We start from the raw sequence: 19,551 nt of genomic DNA, 5'->3' as shown, positions 1-19,551 counted from the left end.
TAGTAGTTTTCCAGTGGATTCTTTGGGGTTTTCTATATACAAGATCATGTCATCGGAAAACAGCGAGAGTTTCACTTCCCTTCTTGTTTGGATTCCTTTGATTCCTTTCTCTTGCCTAATTGCTCTGGCCAAAACCTCCAGTACTATGTTGAATAAGAGTGATGATAGAGGGCATCCTTGTCTTGTTCCTGTTCTCAGGAGGATGGCGCTCAGTTTTTGCTCATTGAGTATGATGTTGGCTGTGGGTTTGTCATATATGGCCTTTATTATGTTGAGGTGATTTACTTCTATCCCTATTTTGTTAAGAGTTTTTATCATAAATGGCTGTTGGATCTTGTCAAATGCTTTCTCTGCGTCTATTGAGATGATCGTGTGGTTTTTATTCCTCAATTTGTTGATGTGGTGTATCACTTTGATTGATTTGCAGATGTTGAACCATCCCTGTGTCCCTGGTATGAATCCCACTTGATCGTGATGTATAATCCTTTTGATGTATTGCTGAATTCGGGTTGCCAAAATTTTGTTGAGAATTTTTACATCGATGTTCATCAGTGATATTGGGCTGTAGTTCTTCTTTTTCGTGCTGTCCTTGTCAGGGTAAGGCTTAATTTTTGAATTTCCTTTTCCTTTTTTATTCTTTTAAATCTCCCACCATCTAGAGTACATACCAGGGCAACCAGAGTACTTGCCTCCCTCTAGTCATCAGGTCAAAGTAACACGATGTCACCAATATTGTGAACAAATGTGATGTTCATTCCAATGTCAAGATGCCGAGGGTCCCTTTGGATGAGGCTGTGAAAGAGGGAGCGTTAGTGTATCCCTGGACACTGTGAACGTGTAGTGCAGTCCATCCCAGGTGAAGAAGAGCTGCTGCTTAGTTACCAGATCACAGCTGCATAGAAGTGACCAGAGGCTGCAGAATTCTGTCCTAGTAAATGCATCCATCCTGCAGAGCAGCTGTGACAGGAGTCAGTATTGGTGAGGACCGTGGCCTTCCACCGTCCACTGCCCGTGATCTGTCGAGTTTTTCAGGGGCCGGGCTGGTGCGTCAAGCAGGGGTACGATGGGACCCCCGCTGCCTCCATTAAGTCTTCGAGGGTGGCAGTAACCTCTGTTTGTCCACCTGAGTGCAGGGTTGTTTTTAATGAATATGCCAAGCAAGATGAATGTTATACTCCTGAGTACACAGATTCTGCTTTCTTTCTTTAAACAGCAGGTAACCTCTGTTACTCTGTTTTGGGAGTTGATTAAATGACTTTGTGGTTCAGCTTTTCCTTTCAAGGTTTTATTGCTCCAAGTGATCCACAGGTCCCTGTGCTGCGCGGAATTCCAACATCTCCCTTCTCTGTGTGAGCTCGGGGAATTAAATACAACTTCAACTTACCCTTGTTTCCTAAAACGTTAGTCGATTAACAAAGGATGCAAACATCATTGCATCAGTGCGTGTATGTTTGTGTTTGCTGCCTCAAGATTTGAAAATAACGTGAGGTGAGTGCTCATGGAGGAAAAGCAACTGGACAGTTTCGACTCTCTGTCCTCTGCGCTGTCCCGGTGTCCACGTGTTTTCTTCTCATTCTTCTTTCTTCCTTCCTCATGTTCCAAGATTCCTCCCTTTATCAGTTCCTTTCTGGGTCAAGAACTTCCTTTCCCATCCATTTAGGGGAGGCCTGCTTGTGATCAATCCTCTTAGCTCCCTCACCTGAGAATGTTTTTGTTTCCCCTTCATTCCTGGAGGATAACTTCACCATCTGCAGGATCAGGGTCAACAGTTCTTTTCCTTCAGCAGCTGAAAAATGTTGTTCCATTTGCTTCCTGCTTCCATGGTTTCCGATGGGAAGACCGTTGTCATCTGAATGGGTTTCCCTCTGTGGTCAGGTGGCATTTCTGTCTCACTGCATTCCAGAAACTTGTCTTTTGGGGCCGGCCTGGTGGTGTAGTGGTTAAGTTTGTGTGCTCCACTTCTGAGGCCTGGGGTTCGTGGGTTTGGAGCCCGGGCATGGACCTTTACACAGCTCATCAAGCCACACTGTGGCAGCATCCCACATACAAAACAGAGGAACATTGGCACAGATGTTAGCTCAGGGACAATCTTCCTCACCAAAAAAAAAAAAAAAAAAAAAAAGAAGACACTAGTCTTTTGTTTTCCTTAGTTGGATTATGATGCATCTTGGCATGGCTTTCTCTGGACTTATCCTGTTTGTGGTTCACTAAGTGTCATGAATACGTAGGTTTATGACTTTTGCCAAGTTTGGGGAAATTCCAGCCATGATTTCTTGAATAGTTTTGCAGTCTCGTCCTCTTTCTCTTCTGCTTCTAGGACCCAGATGACACGGATGTGAGATCTTTTGTCATAGTCCCATAGGTCCTGAGGCTCTGTTCATGTTCTTTTCCAGTTTATTTTTCCTGTTGTTCAGATTGAGTACTTTCTATTGTCTGGTCTTCATGCTCATTGTTTCCTCTGTCCCCTCCATTCTGCTGTTGATCCCATCCATGGAGCCTTTTATTTTGATTATTGTGTTTTTCATATCTAAAATTTCCGTTAACTTCTTCTTTGTATCTTCTTTTTCTTTGCTGAGGCACTCTTTTTAAAAATTCATTTTAAACGTGTGCAATTGCTCACGAAAGCATTTTTATTATGGCTGCTTTACAATCCTTATCAGATAATTGCAACGTCTGTCATCCCAGTGCTAGCATCTGTTGACAATAGTCTTTCCTCATGCAAGATGAGATTTCCCGGTTCTTGTTTTGAACTGGACATTTTGGATATTATATTGCGACAGTCTGGATCTTATTTAAATCTGGTCATAGGAGGCCTTTTCTGACACCTGGCTGGGGTAGTGACTCATTACTGCCAGGAGGAGGGTACTGTCCAGGTCCCCCACGTGGCTCCTTGGACACCCACTGTGTCACTCCTGGGGTCCTGACAGTCTTAGCCCATGTGCTGCCTTCTCTGCACTGTCTGGCGTGTTCTGCTGATGTTGTGTGTACAAGGTCCAGGAGTTCTACTGTGCCTCATGGGGGTTAGGGAGACATAGCTCTACTTCCTCTTGGTCCAAAACTGGGAGTCTGCAATGCAACTGATTTTTAGATATTGATGACATATAGTGACATTGGATCAATCCTTTTCAAGTTAGAATATCAGATGTTTCTATTATTTGGGGTTTTCCATGCACACAGTTTTGTAATCTGTGAGTAACACAGTTTTTTCCATCCATTCACCTGTTTTTTTTTTAAAGATTGGCACCTGAGCTAACATCTGTTTCCAATCTTTTTTCTTTTCTTCTTTTTCATCTCCCCAAAGCCCCCGAGTACACAGTTGTATATTCCAGTTGTGAGTGCCTCTGGTTGTGCTGTGTGGGATGCTGTGTCATTATGGCCTGATGGGGAGCGGTGCCCTGTCTACACCCAGGATCCGAACCGGTGAAACCCTGGGCCACCAAAGCGGAGCGCACGAACTTAACCACTCGGCCACGGGGCCAGCCCCGATCCATTCACTCTTCTCACTTCTTTTTGGCTTTATTTAATTGGTTGGTTCTTCCACTGCCCTGCTGAATAGAAGAGGTCGTAGTGAACATTCTTGTTTATTCTCAGTCACAGGTGGAAAGATTTCAAGTTTTTACTTTTGAAAATTATTTCTGTTGTGGATTTTTAAAGATGCTTTGATGAATGATAGGAAATTCCCTTTTTTTGAGGTTTTTTTCATTTTGAATTGGTGATGTATTTTATCAGGAGCTTTGAATCTGTTGCTATGATCAGTTTTTTGTATTTCTTCTTTTATGTTTGAAATGTATTGACTGATTTTTGAATATGAAACCAATCATGCATTTCTGAAAAGGACGTACCAGCATGGTCATGCTATATTATCGACTTTATATACTGATGACTCTTATTTGGGAATATTTTGTGTAGGAATCTACAGCTAAGATCCTGTGAGAGAGCTTCCTGTGATTTTCCCATTATGTAGTTTCCTTGAGAGGTATTGGTATCAATTTTTTTCTGGCCTGATAAAATGTGTTGGGAGGAATATTGCCTCCTTCTCTATTTTTGGGAGAAACTGATTTAAATTTGGTATGTGTATGTATGTGTGTGTGTCCGTGTGTGTGTCTGGGCGTCCATGTGTGTATTTCATCACTATTTGGTATGTGTATATATGTGTGTGTGTCCGTGTGTGTGTCCAGGCGTTCATGTGTGTATTTCATCATTATTTGGAAGCACTCATCAGTGAATCTTTCCAGAGTCAGAGTTCACTTTGTGGGAAAATTTTTAGTTATTCCTTCAACATATTTGATATATATGACAATTCAGATTTCCTGTTTATGTTTATTTCCACCATTTTGGTGAATTGTATTTTTGAGGATTTTGTCCATTTCATCTAGATTTTCTAGTATATTGGCATAAAGTTGTTCCTAATGCTCTGTCATCTACTGAAAGTCTGTAGGGTCTGTGATGCTGTCCTGATGATGTAATGTGCCTCCTCTCGTTTTCCCTTGGGCGTTGTGGCTGGGATCTGCAAGAGTGAATAATGTTCTCAAGAGCGAAAAGTCTTTATTGACTTTTCTCAGTTTTTTATTTGTCCTTGTTAGTAGCTAATCTTGTCATATTATTTCCCTCCCTCCACCTTCATTTGGAATAATTCTCTATTCTTTTTCTAAATTCTTGGTGTGATAGTTCAGGTAACTGATTTTTTTAGGCTTTTCTAAGATATTCATTCATTCATTCATGGTTCTTAATTTCCCCGTTTTGTAGGTTTGATGTGTAATGTTTACGTTATTATTCAGCTTAAAACATTCTCTCCCTTCTGTTTTGGATTTCTCATTTCACTCATGCATTACTGAGAAGTCTGTGGCTTTATTTCCAAAATGTGGGGATATCAGTTATCTTTGATTGCAGAATCAGGTGACTCCCAATGAGTCCCAGAAGCTCCTGGTGGTCCACATTAGGATTCCAGGCTGGCTGGGGGTTATTAGCTGAGTGTCTAGTGGGGGCAGCTTCTGTGCCTTCTGGGGTCCCTGCAGTCTCCCTCGCTGGAGGATGGGGTCCGGGTCCTTCCTGGGCTAATGGATGGCCAGAGCAGCGTACACGCTGGGCTCTGCTGGGGGCTCCTCTGACTGGGAGGAAGGGGGTGTCATCTCCCGTCTGAGGATCAAGTGGTTCAGCTGGGCATAGGTCACGTCCTGGGGGTCTTCAGATGCAGCAGCCTAGAACAGGGGAAAGTGAGGGATAGGTATGTGGTTGGGGTGGGGGCAGCCTGGGGTCTGGGAGAGCATGGGACCCACCTGTCTGTGCATCTGTCTGTCCTCTTCTGCTTGTCTGTGCTTAGAGTTCAACAGTTCCTCTGACAGTGGGGCAGGAGAGGTGGCCACTCCCTGCCTGAGTCTTGCTCTTGAGTGGTTCACCTGGGCGTATGTCGCTCCTTGGGGGTCTTCATCATGGAGGCTCTGCTGGAGGGAGACAGAGGGACAGAAACAGTGTCTCCTTGATCCCACTGCTGACCTCCTCCAGTCAATTGTCCACACTGCTACAGAGTGAGCTCACTTTCCTGATGGAATCTTCAGGTACATACTAAGCCTGTGACATCTAGATGCTTCCTACAGTTCTGATTCTTATCCCAACATGCTATCTCTTGGTCTTTTGAATCCAGCCACACGGCCCATCCTCCTGAAAAAGCATGTTGCTGCCTCAGGACCTTTGCCCCTGCTGTTTCCTCTGCCCCCACCCTGCACTCTACCCCCTTTCCTTACTTTATTTTCCTTAACAGCACTTTACACTCTAGGAAGCTACTCTCATATTTGCATGTGGTCTCTTACCCACGAGGTGAGCTCAAGGAATGTGGAGACAGTATTGCTCACTGCTGTACCTACAGCACCTGAATGGAGCCAGGTAAACAGGGAGCTCCCTTTTCACAATGTGGGGTGAAAGAATGAAGGGGAGCCTAGGGGACTTGTGGGTGATTCACTTATTCGTGCATCCTCTTGAGACCTGGGGTGCATCCAACAACCAGAAGGTCAGACAGTGGACAGGAACCAGAAAAGGGGACCACAGAGGAGGAGCACTGAGGTCACAGAAACCAGGAAGAGTGAAGTCACAGCAGGACGCCCCAGGTGCCTGAGAGGAGGGATCAGTGTGGGACGCTGCTGAGAGCTGGGTGACGTGAGGACAGCCAAGTGTCCATTGGGTCAAGTTTGACAACAGGAAGGTCCCTGGTGGCCTGGACAGGGCTGGGGTCTCACCTGATGGCCCAGCTCCACGCCCTCCTCAGGCTGTGTGTCCTTCACGGCGGCATCTGCTGGGGCAGAACAGGGGGTGTGTCTCTTGTCAGGATTCCCTGAGGTCTCTCAGGGCTGCAGCCCCTCCTCTGCTCCCAGATGGGCCACTGAGATCCAGGGGTGAGGAGATGGGCCCGAGGTCACTCAGGGGAATTTCAGTCCTTTTCACCCCAAATCCCCAGACCCTTCCAGCCGATGCCCCCATGGCCCACTGAAATCTGTGCCCCCACCCCCCATGGGGGCCCCTTTTTCCTCTCACAGAGGGTCTGTTCCTGGGTGTCAGCAGCTGGACTGGAGCTGGGGGAGGAGATGGGAGTGTAAGGGGCAGAGAGGGGGCCGAGGGTGGGGTGGGAGTCTGGGGTCTTCAGGGCAGGAATTACCTGATCTGCAGGCCTCTGTGCTTGGGCTGTGGGTCTGCAGCCCCTGCAGGAAATTGGAGATCAGCCTGTGTCTGGGCTGGGTCAAGATGGACAGAGTCTCAGCCCTGGGAGGTGATGACCACCCGCCCTCCACATGTGATTCGGGAGAAAAGAAGAAAACCGTAACCCTTGCTTGTGTGTATGTTTCAATATTTCATGAGACTGAAAAGGTGAAAGAATTCCTTCAATGTGTACATATGTGTTGGATTAAGTGTTTTCTTTTGGATTTTCTGATTTGAGATTCTGGAAAAGTCTTTTTCTGGTTGACTTTCCCATCTACTTTTTTTCCCCTTTGGCTGGTGCCCTAAGCCCACGTCCTCCTGTGAGCCGGGTCACCCTGTTCCCTACTCACCTAGTGTCCTGCGTTTGTCCTGACGCTGGTGTCGGGTAAGGAGGAAGAGGAGGAGGAGGGAGAGGAGCAGGACGAAGGCCACCGTGACTCCAATCAGAACGTTCAGATACCATGTGAGACCTTGGGCACATGTGATGTCATGAATGAGCCAATGACGCTATTTAACTGAGCACCTACTGTGTGCCACACACGTGCTGGGGTCTGTGCACTCACCTCCTCTAACTCCCAACAATCATGCACCAAAACACTGCCATCCTCCACCCACCCATTTCACAGATGAGGAGACTGAGGCACAGAGAGGTAAATCATGTGCCCAGGTCACCCAGCCTGAAGTGGCGGAGCTGGGACTGGAACCCAGAACGGTGGGTTCCCTTGTTTTCTATTATCATTTTTTATGCTGTGCCCTTACTCTCCAGGCAGAACACGAGGCAGAGACCTGACCAGCAAACACAATCCCTTCCCCACCCCCATCTCCCAGCCCATGTCCGTCCCCTACTCTGCAGAGGGCTGGCACCCCCAATGGGGGCCTGTGTGCACATGGAGCGTGTGCATCTGGGAAGGGCAGGAGGGAGGGCTGTCCTCCCTGAGCTCTCGGGGCCAGGCCCCAGGCTGAGGGCTCTCTCTCTGAGGGGCATGGCGGAGGCCTGTTGTGCAGAGAGGACCCTCAGGCTCGGAGAGGAGCGTGCCTCGTCCAGGGTCCCACAGGTGGGCAGTAGCAGCCCTGGGGTTTGAACCCGGGGGTGTCCTTGCCCCAACTCCACGGCTCCTCCTGGACGGGCTGCGCCCCTGAGCGTGTGGAGGAGAGCTCAGACACCACACGTGTCCCCACACTCAGTGTCCACGCAGCCTTCTTGGACCATGCAATCAGTGAAACTGGTCTCACTGAGAAAGACGAGCGTTCCTCAGGTCACCATCTCAGGAAGGGACTGAGCCAAGACCAGACCTGAGCCCCTCCCACGCACCGCTTCCCCACAGAGACCCTCGCTTACCCCACCTTGTGCCTGACTCCCCGGGGGAGAGTGGATCCTCAGAGTCTCCTGGGGATCAGGATGGGAAGTGAGGGGGTGGCTGCCATTCTCCCCACTTCAGCCCGGCTGCCCCTCCCCCGAGATGGGTCTCAACATCTCCTCCCTCTGCCATGACGCCCCATCCGCCGTCTGCCCAGCCTCAGAACTCCTGAAGCCCCGTGTCCTCTGACATCTCTGCCCAACTCCCCTGGGAGACAGGCCATGCCCGAGTGAGTGATCCTGGTCCCTCTGGGCATCAGCCTCTTCTAGTCAGCGCTCTTGTGTCTCTGGGTGAGGGACTTCTAGGACTGGACACTGGAGGAGGATCAGGAGGCGGTGCCTCTGGCCTTTTCTCCTTTTGTCAGCCCTGAGTCCTCCCCAGCTGTCTCCACTCACCGCAAATGTCTCTGGACCTCAGGGATGAGGATGAGGATGAGGATGAGGCCGGCTGGGAATTGCTCTGGCTTTTTCCATCCCTCTGAGAGGGGAGGTTCCCCTCTGGCTGACTTGCCTTCTGTGACCCCCTCACTCCCATCCCAGCCCAGAGGTCCCCTGGGAACAGGACCCTGAACTGACCGTGAGGACACAAGGGGCACGACTGGGGCTCCTCACCTGAGACCCGGAGCTCCAGGGGGTCACTGGGGAGTGACAACAGGTGGGGGGAGGTGCAGTTTGAGCCGTAGCACCTGTAGGTCCCCTCATGGTCTGAGGTCACAGGACCGATGGTGAAGTTGGCCTGAAAGGGGGCGGCCGTGTCCTGCAGACGAAGGAGCTGGGGAGGAGCAGGTGACCCCTCCTTGGACAGATGGAAGGTATCGAACCAGATCTCAGAGCCACACTGCAGGGTCACATTGTCTCCCCAGGACACTCTCCCCAGCTGGGCTGAGAGAAAGGGTTTCTCATACATCCCTGGGGAGAGAATGTTGTAGTGTGTAGAGAGCTGCCCCCTCCCCACATGCCGTTGACCACTGACCTCTCTTCAAGGACTCTGTCTGTGACCCCCTCTCAGCTCCTCTCTGTCTTTTATCTCCTGGCGCCTCACTCTGCCTTTCTCACTCCCTCTCCCTAGACCACGGCCCCATCTCAGTCCCTGCTCCAGGACCCTGTCTCTGGACCCCATCACCACCAGGGGTGACACTAGGCCCAGCATCCTGAGCAGACAGTCAGGACATGGGGCTCCTCACCTGCGACCAGGATGTCCAGGGGTGCGCTGGGGGCTGACCATGCATAGGAGAGGTTGTGTCTACCATAGCATCTGTACTGGCCCCTGTGAGTGTGGTCCACATGGCCCAGGGGGAAGTTGGCGCTGTGCTGCCCATGAAGATGCTGGGGGGGTGTGAGCGCCTCATCCCTGGTAAGAGCAAATCTGTCAAAGCCGGCCTCTGAGCGACACTGGAGGGTCAGGTTGTCTCCAGAGAGCACCAGTGAGCCAGATTGGGCTGAGAGGGAGGGCTCCCTGTACACACCTGGAGAGAAGGGACAGTGGCATTGAAGGGGACGCACACCCCACATTGTCTACTGGGCCTGCAGTGAGAGCTCTCACTAGTCTCTCCCCAGCCTCCTGCTCTGTGGTTCAGGCCCCAGGAGGCCATGTCACCGACTCCAACCACCTCCAGGGCTCCACTGGGCGCTTAGTTCTGTCATTTTTGGGTTCCAGGAAAGTGATGGATCAGGGGGGCACTCACCTGTGACTTCGAGATGCAGAGGGTTGCTGGGGTGTGACCACACATAGGGGTAGGAGCTGTGAGAACCATAGCATCTGTAGGTCCCCCCATGGGAGGTGTTCACAGGGCCCACAGGGAAGAGGGCCTGCCCCCTCCTATGATGGGTCCTTGATTCCATGTGTCTGGGAGGGTCAGCTCCTCCCTCCTTCAGCAGATGGAAAGTGACAGATGTGTTCTCTGAGCTGCACAAGAGGGACACATTCTCTCCTGAAGCCACCACAGGGCCTGGGTGGGCTGAGAGGGAGGGTGCGTTGTACACTCCTGAGGGAGAAGGAGGGAGCAGTGTTAAAGGGGCGATCGTCAGCCCACACACTCCAGGTGTGGACTGTGAGGGCTGAGGTCCCCCGAGCCCACACTCCTTCCCTTCTGCCTGTGAGGAGGTGCCCACAGTGGGAGGGGACCCGGCTTCTCCCCCTTACCTGTCACCACCAGGGGCAGGGGGTCACTGCGCTCTGATGAGCTGTTCATGCTGGTGTTGTACGCACACTGATACAGCTCTGCAGTGTGTGAGCTCATAGATTCGATGGAGAAACTGGTCTTGTTGCTGGAGTCCTGTGGGGTCTCTGTCTCCACGGGTATAGAGACCCTCTCTTTATACAGATGGTAGACTTCAGCCTGCAGAGACCCCTGACACCAGATGGTCACAGAGCTCCCCTTGGTGACCATGGGGGCGGGGTCAGCCCAGATGGAGGGTTTGGGGGCAGCTCCTGGAAAGGAATCAGAGCTGAAGTGTCAGGGGAGCCCTTCTCCCCTCAGCTGGCCCAGCTGTCACTCAAGGCCCCTCCCAGACTGGTTACCATCAAGCCAGACCCTCTGTGCTCCTTCCACCTGCCCACTGGGTTCATTGGGCTGAAGCAGGAGGTGTGGGGAGGACTCACCCGCCTGTACCTGGTTCCACAGGCCCGGACACAGCGCTGGAAGAGAGTTCCCTGTGAGGGCACGTCTACTCACCCACACAGAGAAGGTCCAGGCCTGGTCTAGGCCCCTGAGCACTGGGGTCAGATCTGGGTACTGAGCACGTCTGTCCTGACCCCAGAAGTTCTGCCCCCACTGAGCCTCCTGAGTCCTGGGGTCTCTCAGGAATCAGGACCTGGGGTTGGAGGAGACAATGTCCCTCTTCTTTTCCCCAAACTCACCCAGGCAGAGAAGGGCAGTGAGGACAGGTGTCCTGGCCCTGCCTCCCATGGTCCCCAGTGGTGCAGACAACTGAGAAAGTCCACAGAGCCCGGCAGGACAGACAGACGGAGAGGGTGGGCAAGGTCCACGCTCTGTGTGACACGTCATGGGTTCCTCATCTGTGGCCTCACAGGAAGGGGAACAGTTTCTCCCAGGGCCTCACTCTGCTCTCTCTGAAGGATGGAGCCGAGGAGATGGCAGGCTCTGGGGACCCTCCAGACCAGCTCTGAGTCTCTGCATACCCCAAACACTCTGCCTCCAGTTCATACCAAACCCAAATCCTGAGAGTGACACGTGTCCCAGAACATGAGGTTTGGAGAGGAGCCAGCACAAGCTCTGTTCCAATTCTGACTCTGCCACTTACAGAGGCTTTGTGACCTGGGGCCAATCACTTCCCTTTGCTGAGCTTCTGTAAATGCAAATTTTCTTCCTTTTCTTCCTCAGTCAGGCAGTCAGTCGATATTTACTGAGCAGTTACCATGTCCAATCATGGAGCCAGGCGCTGGAGGGTCATTGGTGAAGCTGACAGATTCTTTCCCTGGACTCGTGGGCTCAGATAAATGAAGACAGACATTACAAATATTTAGGTGGCAAAGAATTCAGTTATAGCCTTGTTTTAATACAAGTTGACATAAAAAAGAAAACAGGAGACAGTGAGATTCAGTAATAGGTAGTCATCCTGCAGCCTGGATCCTTGTTGTGAGGGGTTCTTCTGGAAAGGAGTGACCCAAGGCATGAGCAGGGATTAGCCCAGAGGTGGTGGTGGTAGGCATCCTCGGCCAGAAAGATCTGAGCTCTTCTCAGAATTGAGAGCATCAGGAGAAGGTTGGGCCTTGTCACACAGGATCTTGAGCACCATGCAACTATTTTGGATTTTACCTTTAAGGCAATGGGAATATTTTAAGCAACAGACAGTTTGAACAGATTTCTGTTTTAAAAAGAGTACCACCAAGAAGAAATGTGATGCTAGAAGGCTCTGCTGATAATTAACTCTATTGAAATAAAACTCCGACATTATCTGGCCCATGGGTGGTGTGTTGATCATTGTTTTAAGTCATTCCCTGATTTTCTCGTATAACCCTTGCACAAACCTATAACGCAAAATACATTTACAGTTGAGTGGAATGAGACAGGACAGCTTCTTGATCCCTCAGGTTGGAAAGGAGTTGTCTAGGTCAGACTGGCTGAGGGAGCAACCAGAGGAAGGCTCAGAATTGTTAAGTAGCTCAGTTTCTGTGTGTGTTTGGGGTTGTGTGTGGTTAAGTGTGATGAGTTTGGTGGAGGAGGAGAGTTGTGTTTGCTGGGGCTGGTGAGTTTAACTCAGGCCTGATTATTCACAGACCCGAACATCAGATGGTGTAACTTGTATCTTTTTTGGAGATGGAAACTGTTGGAAGGGTTATAAGCAGGGCAGGATCAGACCATATAGGGTTATTGGAAGAGTCCTTTGGAGCCAGTGAGAGGAATGAGCTGGAGAAAGGAGTGGGGGCCTGGATTGGAGGACCAGGAAGGAGGCTCATATGATGACACAGATGAGACCTCCTGAGTCTTGCAGTGGATCAGGGATATTGTTAAGAAGGACTCAAGGGGCGTAGTGGTGTGGATGTGATGACTGGATGTGAAGTGCAAGAGAGTGAGTTACTGAGGGCTGTTCCTCTCTGTGCTTTGGTGCCTGGAGTAGCCAGTGGGGCCCTCATGGGGAGGATGACCCTGGGGGAGAAGCAGGCTTGAGGAGATGCTTAGAAGACTGACCATCATTTCTCAGTAGAAACAGAGCCCTTCCTCTTGATCTAGGATGGTGGATTTTCTTCCTTCCAAACCCTTACTTTCAGTGACTCCCTTGCTTCCATAAGTCAGCACTACCTTTTTCTTCATCAACTTCCTTCAAACCTCTAAGTCATTTCTACCTCCTCAGTGCCCCTTCTGCCCCTGGGCAGAGCTCTTCGTCTCACACTGTGGATTCTTTCTCAGGCACTGGGGGAGAGCACTTGTTGGAGGCAAAAAAATTTAAATAATGAACACAGACCCAGGAATGTGTAAGACAATTTATATAGTTGATCTCCCAGCAAAAGAAAATGATACTAATGAAGGAAAATACATTTGAAGAAATATGTAGCTGACCATTTCAGAGATTTGTTGAAAGTCATAAATATACCCATTCAATATGCTCTGCAAATACAATAGGATAAGCTTTAAAAACCATGCCCACACATCTCATAATCATAATCCAGTTGGTGGAAATAAAAAAACCCCACAAAAGTTGAGAACATCCAGAGAAACATGCCACAAAACGCACAGAGGAAAAATGATCTGAATGATTACAGATTTCACATCAGAAACCATCCAGGTCAGAAGATGCTAAAGTTCTGAGAGACATGAAGAGCCACCTGGAATTCTTCTGGATGTGTCCTGAGGAATGAAAGCAAAATGAAGTCATTCTGAGACAAAGGAAACCGAGAGAATTTGTCCTCAGACCTGTCCTAAAAGAAATAAGGTAAATTTATCAGGAAGAAAAAAAATAATTTTGAGGGAAATTTGTAAATTCAAGAACAAAGAAAGAGCAAAATATGGTAAATATTTAGGTAAATGTCATAGCATATTTTTGTCATCTCAATTCTTTAAAATGTGTTGGGCTGTTGAAAGCAAAACTGATCACCTTGCGTGGTGAGATTTTTTATGTTTGTAGGTGTAACACACAGAACAGCTACAGCACAAAGGGGTGAGGGTGAAAGGACCTATATGGTGCTGATAAGACTTCTACGTTTCTCTTGAAGAGGTGAAATGTTAAGTCTGTGGACTCTGCGAAATTAGGTGTGTACATTATAATACCTACAACAGCCACTTAAGAAACAACATGTAAAGAGTTACAGCTGGAATAGCAATAAATAAATTAAAAATGGAATACTAAAAAGTATTCCAAAAAGCCAAAATAAGACAGGGAAAGGAAAACTGAAGAAACACCAATAGAGGCAACAAGCATAAAAGAGACAATACGATGGTAAACCCCAAAAAGAACCTTCAATAATTACGTTAAATATAAACAGTGCAAGTACAATTAAATGGCAGAGATTGTAGGACTGGAATAACAAGAACTATGACCCCACTCCAGGCGGTCTACCAGAGGTTCACTTTAATACAATGAGGTAGGTAGGGTAAAAGTGAGAGGATATGTTATGGAAACATTAATTAAAAGAACATAAATGGCTGCCTAAGTTTCCCATTGCTGCTGTAACAAATTACCACAGATTTAGTGGATTTAAAGAACACAAATTTATCATCTTACTGTTCTGGAGGTCAGAAGTAAAAACGTCAGTCTCACTGGGCTAAAGTTGAGATGGCACAGTGGTGCTTGATTTTGGAGACTCTGCTGTGAAAATCAGCTTCCTGTCCATTTCCAGCGTCCAGAGACTGCCTGCTGTACGTGGCTCCTGAGCCCTGCCTTCCATCACTGCAACCTCTTGGTTCCATCATTGCGTTTCCTACCACTGACTCTGGTCCTTTTGTCTCGCTCTTACTGACTCATTATTGTCAGGTGGAGGCTACAGTCCAGGTCTCCCACGTGGCTCCCTTGACACCCACTGTGTCACTCCTGGGGTCCTAACAGTCTTAGCCCATCTGCTGCCTTCTCTCCACTGTTGGAGTATTCTCATGTTTCTTGTATGTACGAGGTCCAGGAGTTTTACTGTGCCTTATAGGGGGTTAGAGCGACATACCACTACTTCCTCTTGGTGTCAACTGGAAGTCTGAAAAGCAAGTGACTTTTATACACTGATGATGTATCCAGTGACATTGGATCAATTCTTTCCAAATTAGAATAATAGATCTTTATATCATTTTGGGTTTTCCATGTACACAGTTGTGTAATCTGTGAGTAATACACGTTTATTCCATCCCTTCACTGCTTATCACATTTTTTTTTTTGCCTTTTTTGTTTGGTTGATTCTTACAGTTGTCCTGGATAGAAGAGGTCATAGTGAACATTCTTGTCTTATTCTCAGCCACAGGCAGAAAGATTTCAAGTTTATACCTGTAAAAATTATTTCCATTGTAGATTTTTAAAGGTGCTTTCATAAATGATAGGAAGTTCCCTTTTATTTCTGAGATTTTTTTTTCATTATAGATGGTGATGTATTTTGTTTGTTTGTTTCCATTAGTATAATTTAAGGCTAAAACCAAACAGCATGAAAATGCTAATTTTGCCAGGATTTGGAACCATGACTGGTGAGAATTTTAATTTGAAGAACTCCTTTGGCAAATGGTTGGCAGCAGCTACTAAATTCTCACACACACACAACTTAAGATTTGGCAATTCCAGTCCTCGGTGTATATACAACAGAAATGTTCCCCAAGAGACACACAAAAAGACACATTCACAGGCGCGTCCAGGATTATAAGCCCCAAACAGAAACTTTCCCAACACCCATCGACAACACAATGGATAAAATAAGTTTTGGGGCATTTGCCCAATGAAATACTGCGCGTGACTCTCAACCTCATGAGCCTAATGATGAGCAAAGGAAGCCAGACACAAAGATGATGCTGGGACTTGATTTATTAAGATGACAAACTCTGTAAGAAAGTGCCTGTTTTCCAGAGTCACTCACAATTTTGCGTTTCTACCACTGTTATCGTGTGAATGTTTGTGTCCCTCCAAAATCTTACGTTGAAATCTAAGGCCCAAGGGGATGGCATTAGGAGGGGGGCCTTTGGGAGATGACTGTGTCATGAGAGGGAGGCGAAGCCCTCATGGGTGGATGAGTGCCCTGATCAAAGAGACCCTGTAGAGCTAACACCCCTTCCACCCTGTTCAGAGACAAACAGAGTCTGCCACCTAGAAGAAGGACCTCACCCAAACACAGAGGGACCTCGTCTCAGATTTCCAGCCTCAAGAATGGTGAGAAATAAATTTCTGTGGTTTATAAGCCACCCTGTCTATGGTGTTTTGTTATAGCCACCAGGACAGGCTGAGACACCAGCAGTGCATAAGAGATTCAGATGCTTCCACCTCTGCCACTACTAGGCCTTGTGAGTATTTTTTCTTTAAGCCATTCTAATAGGTATGTCTTGGTGTCTTATTGTGGCTTTAATTTTTTTATCTTCCTAAGGGCTAATGATGCTAAACATCATCTCATGTGCTTATTTGCTTATTCTCTTTGGTGAGGTGTTTATTCAAATGTTTTGCTCATCAAAAAAAAAAAAAAAAAAATTGGGGGGCCAGCCCAGTGGCGTAGCAGTTAAGTTCATGTGCACCATTTCAGCAGCCTGAGGGACACTGGTGCAGATCCTGGGCATGGACCTACACACTGTTTATCAAGCCCTGCTGTGGCAGGCATCCCACATATAAAGTAGAGGAAGATGGGCATGGATGTTAGCTCAGGGCCAATCTTCCACAGCAAAAAGAGGAGTATTGGCAGTGAATGTTAGCTCGGGGCTAATCTTCCTCAAAAAAAAATTGGTTGTTTTTGGGGCCAGCCCAGTGGTGTAGTGGTTAAGTTTGTGTGTTCCGCTTCGGCATCTCAAGGTTCATGGAATTGGATCCTGGGTGGAAACCTGCACACCGCTCATCAAGCCATGCTGTGGCTGCATCCCACGTACAAAATAGAGGAAGATTGGCAACAGAGGGTAGCTCACAGACAATCTTCCTCACCAAAAAAAAAAAGAAAAAAAAGGTTGTCTTTTTACTGCTGCGTTTTGAGAATTATTTATATATTCTTTTTTAATTTAACATCTCATTTTATCCCACAATTATCCTACAGGGTCTGCTTTTGTGAGAATGGGTAGGAAGTTCTTCTTCACATACCAGCATATTCCCTAACAGATTCCTTTTTTTTCAGGTGTACATCATCATATATTTTGATTTCTGTGTAGATTACAACATGTTCACCAACCAAAGACTAATTACAGTCCAGGGATGTATTTTTTTCAGGAGCTTTGAACCTGTTGCTGTGGTCATTTTTCTATTTATTCTTTTATGTTTGAAATATATTGATTGATTTTTGAATATGGAACCAACCATGCCTTCCTGAAAAGGACATACCAGCGTGGTCATGCTATATTATCCATTTTATATATCACTGACTCTGGTTTGGGAATATTTTGTGTAGGAATCTACAGCTGAGATCCTGTGAGAGAGCTTCCTGTGATTTTCCCATTTTGTAGTTTCCTTGTCAGGTTTCGGTATCAATTATTTTTCTGGCCTGATGAAAGGTGTTGGGAGGAATGTTGCCTCCTTTACTTTCGGAGGAAGCGTAAGTCTGGTAGGTGTATATGTGTGTGTGTGTCTGTCTGCATGTGTGTGGTCATTTGTGCATGTGTGTGTGTCTTTGTGTATGTATGTATGCATCCCTGCACGTCCGTGTGTGTGTGTGTGCACGTGTGTGTATGTGTGTATTCCACAAGTGCATAAGTGTTCTGAAGCATTCACCAGTGAAGATTTCCAGACCCAGAGTTCACTTTTTGGGAAAATTTTAATTACAGATTCAACAGTTTTAATATATAAGATAATTCAGACATTCTATTTGTTTTTATGACCCTCATTTTGGTAAATTGCATTTTTGAGGATATTGTCCATTTCATCTACACTTTTAATATATTGACATAAAATGCTTCATAAGGATCTGTCACCTATTTAAAGTCTATAGGATCTGTGATGTGGTCTTCATACTGTAACGGGAGCCTTCCCTCCTTTTTCCTTGAGCGTGTGGCTGGGATTCAAGAGCACGATTACTGTTTTCAGAGATGATGTTTTTCGGGTTTATTGACTTGACTTTCTGTTTGTCCTCATTACTAGTTACTCTCATCATTATTGTTTCCCTCCTGTTATCTTCATTTGGAATAATTTCTTATTCTTTTTCTAAATTCTTGGTACGACAGCATAGGTCATTGATTTTTTCTAAGACTTTTTGTTTTCTAATATATTCGTTCATGGTTCTTAGTTTTCCCATTTCGTAGGTTTGATGTAATGTTTACATTATCATCCAATTTAAACATTCTCTCCCTTCTGTGTGGGTTTTCCCATTTCACTCATGGATTATTGACAAGTCTGCAGCTTTATGTCCAAAATGTGAGGATATCAGTTATCTTTGATTGCAGAATCAGGTGACTCCCAAAGTGTTGCAGAAGCTCCTGGTGGTCCACGTTAGGAGTCCAGGCTGGCTGGAGGTCATTAGATTGTCCTCTGGGGGCAGCTCCTGTGTCTTCCAGGATCCCTGCCATCTCCCTCCCTGGAGGATGGGGTCCGGGTCCTTCCTGGGCTAGTGGATGGCCAGAGCAGCGTACATGCTGGGCTCTGCTGGGGGATCCTCTGACTGGGAGGGAGGAGGTGTCGTCTCCCGTCTGAGGGTAGAGTGGTTAAGCTGGGCGTAGGTCACGTCCTGGGGGGCTTCAGATGCAGCAGCCTGGAGAAGGGGGACAGTGGGGGGAAAGAAATGTCATTGCTATGGGGGAGGCCTGGGAGCTTGGGGAGGATGGGAGCCACCTGACTGTCCCTCTGCCTGTACTTTACATCCAGCAATTCCTCTGACGGGGGGAAGGAGAGGTGGCCACCCCCTGCCTGAGTCTTGCTCTTGAGTGGCTCACCGGGGCATACATCACTCCCTGGGGGTCTTCATCATGGGGACCCTGCTGGAAGGAAACAGAGGGACAGAAACAGGGTCTCCTTGATCCCACTGCTGACTTCCTCCAGTCAATTGTTCACACTGTTACAGAGTGAGGTCACGTTCCTGATGGAATCTTCAGGGAATTCCTAAGCCTTGGGCATCTGATGCTGTCTATGGTTCTGATTCTTATCCTAACATGTTTTCTCTTGCTCATTTGGCTCCAGTCACATGTCCTGTCTTTGTGAAAAAGCATGTTGCTGCCTCAGCACCTTTGCACCTGCTGTTCCCTCTGCCCCCACCATACACTCTACCCCTTTCCTTACTTTATTTTCCCTAACAGCACTTTGCACTCTACCACCCTACCCATGTATTTGCATGTTGTCTCTCTCCCCCACGAGCTGAGCTCAAGGAGCGTGGAGACAGTATTGCTCACTGCTGTACCCACAGCACCTGAATGGAGCCAGGTGAACAGCGAGCTCCCTGTGCACATTGTTGAGTGAATGAATGAAGGGGAGCCTAGGGGACTTATAGGTGATTCACTTATTCATGCATCCTCTTGAGGCCTGGGGATGAATCCAACAACCAGAGGGTCAGACAGAGGATGAGGAACCAGGAAAGGGGATCACTTAGTGGGGGCCATGAGGTCACCGAAACCAGGAGGAATGAAGTCACAGCAGGACGCCCCAGGTGCCCGAGACAAGAGGTCAGTGTGGGATGCTGCTGAGAGCTGGGTGATGTGAGGACAGCCAAATGTCCATTGGATCAAGTTTGGCAACAGGAAGGTCCCTGGTGGCCTGGACAGGGCAGGGGTCTCACCTGATGGTGCAGCTCCACCCCCTCCTCAGGCTGGGTGTCTTTCACGGCAGCATCTGCTGGGGCAGAACAGGGGGTGTGTCTCTTGTCAGGATTCCCTGAGGTCTCTGAGGGCTGCGGCCCCTCCTCTGCTCCCAGATGGACCACTGAGGTCCAGGGGTGAGGAGATGGCCCGAGATCACTAAGGGGATTTCAG

At 47.9% G+C, this 19,551-nt stretch overlaps 2 protein-coding genes across 2 annotated transcripts in view; both read right to left on the bottom strand.

The window, feature by feature from the left end:
• Positions 1-4,990: 4,990 nt before the first annotated feature.
• On the bottom strand, positions 4,991-10,953 carry LOC124249989 (leukocyte immunoglobulin-like receptor subfamily B member 3). The gene is made up of 12 exons (XM_046681645.1): positions 10,905-10,953; positions 10,647-10,682; positions 10,188-10,475; positions 9,730-10,029; positions 9,229-9,510; positions 8,657-8,953; positions 7,042-7,157; positions 6,647-6,726; positions 6,526-6,563; positions 6,231-6,283; positions 5,277-5,441; positions 4,991-5,198 (listed from the first exon to the last, which is right to left on the bottom strand). Exons 1-12 carry the CDS (start codon positions 10,951-10,953, stop codon positions 5,055-5,057), a joined length of 1,848 nt encoding a protein of 615 aa, XP_046537601.1. The 3' UTR covers positions 4,991-5,054.
• A 7,244-nt stretch (positions 10,954-18,197) lies between these two features.
• Positions 18,198-19,551, bottom strand: part of LOC124250287 (leukocyte immunoglobulin-like receptor subfamily B member 3) — an 80,002-nt gene continuing 78,648 nt past the window's right edge. The window contains 2 exon segments of the mRNA XM_046682104.1: positions 18,198-18,341; positions 19,359-19,411. Coding sequence (XP_046538060.1) covers positions 18,198-18,341; positions 19,359-19,411 — 197 coding nt within the window.

Source organism: Equus quagga, chromosome 13 (genome assembly GCF_021613505.1).
Source record: "Equus quagga isolate Etosha38 chromosome 13, UCLA_HA_Equagga_1.0, whole genome shotgun sequence".
Taxonomy (NCBI): domain Eukaryota; kingdom Metazoa; phylum Chordata; class Mammalia; order Perissodactyla; family Equidae; genus Equus; species Equus quagga.
This window is presented reverse-complemented; position numbering and strand designations above follow the sequence as displayed.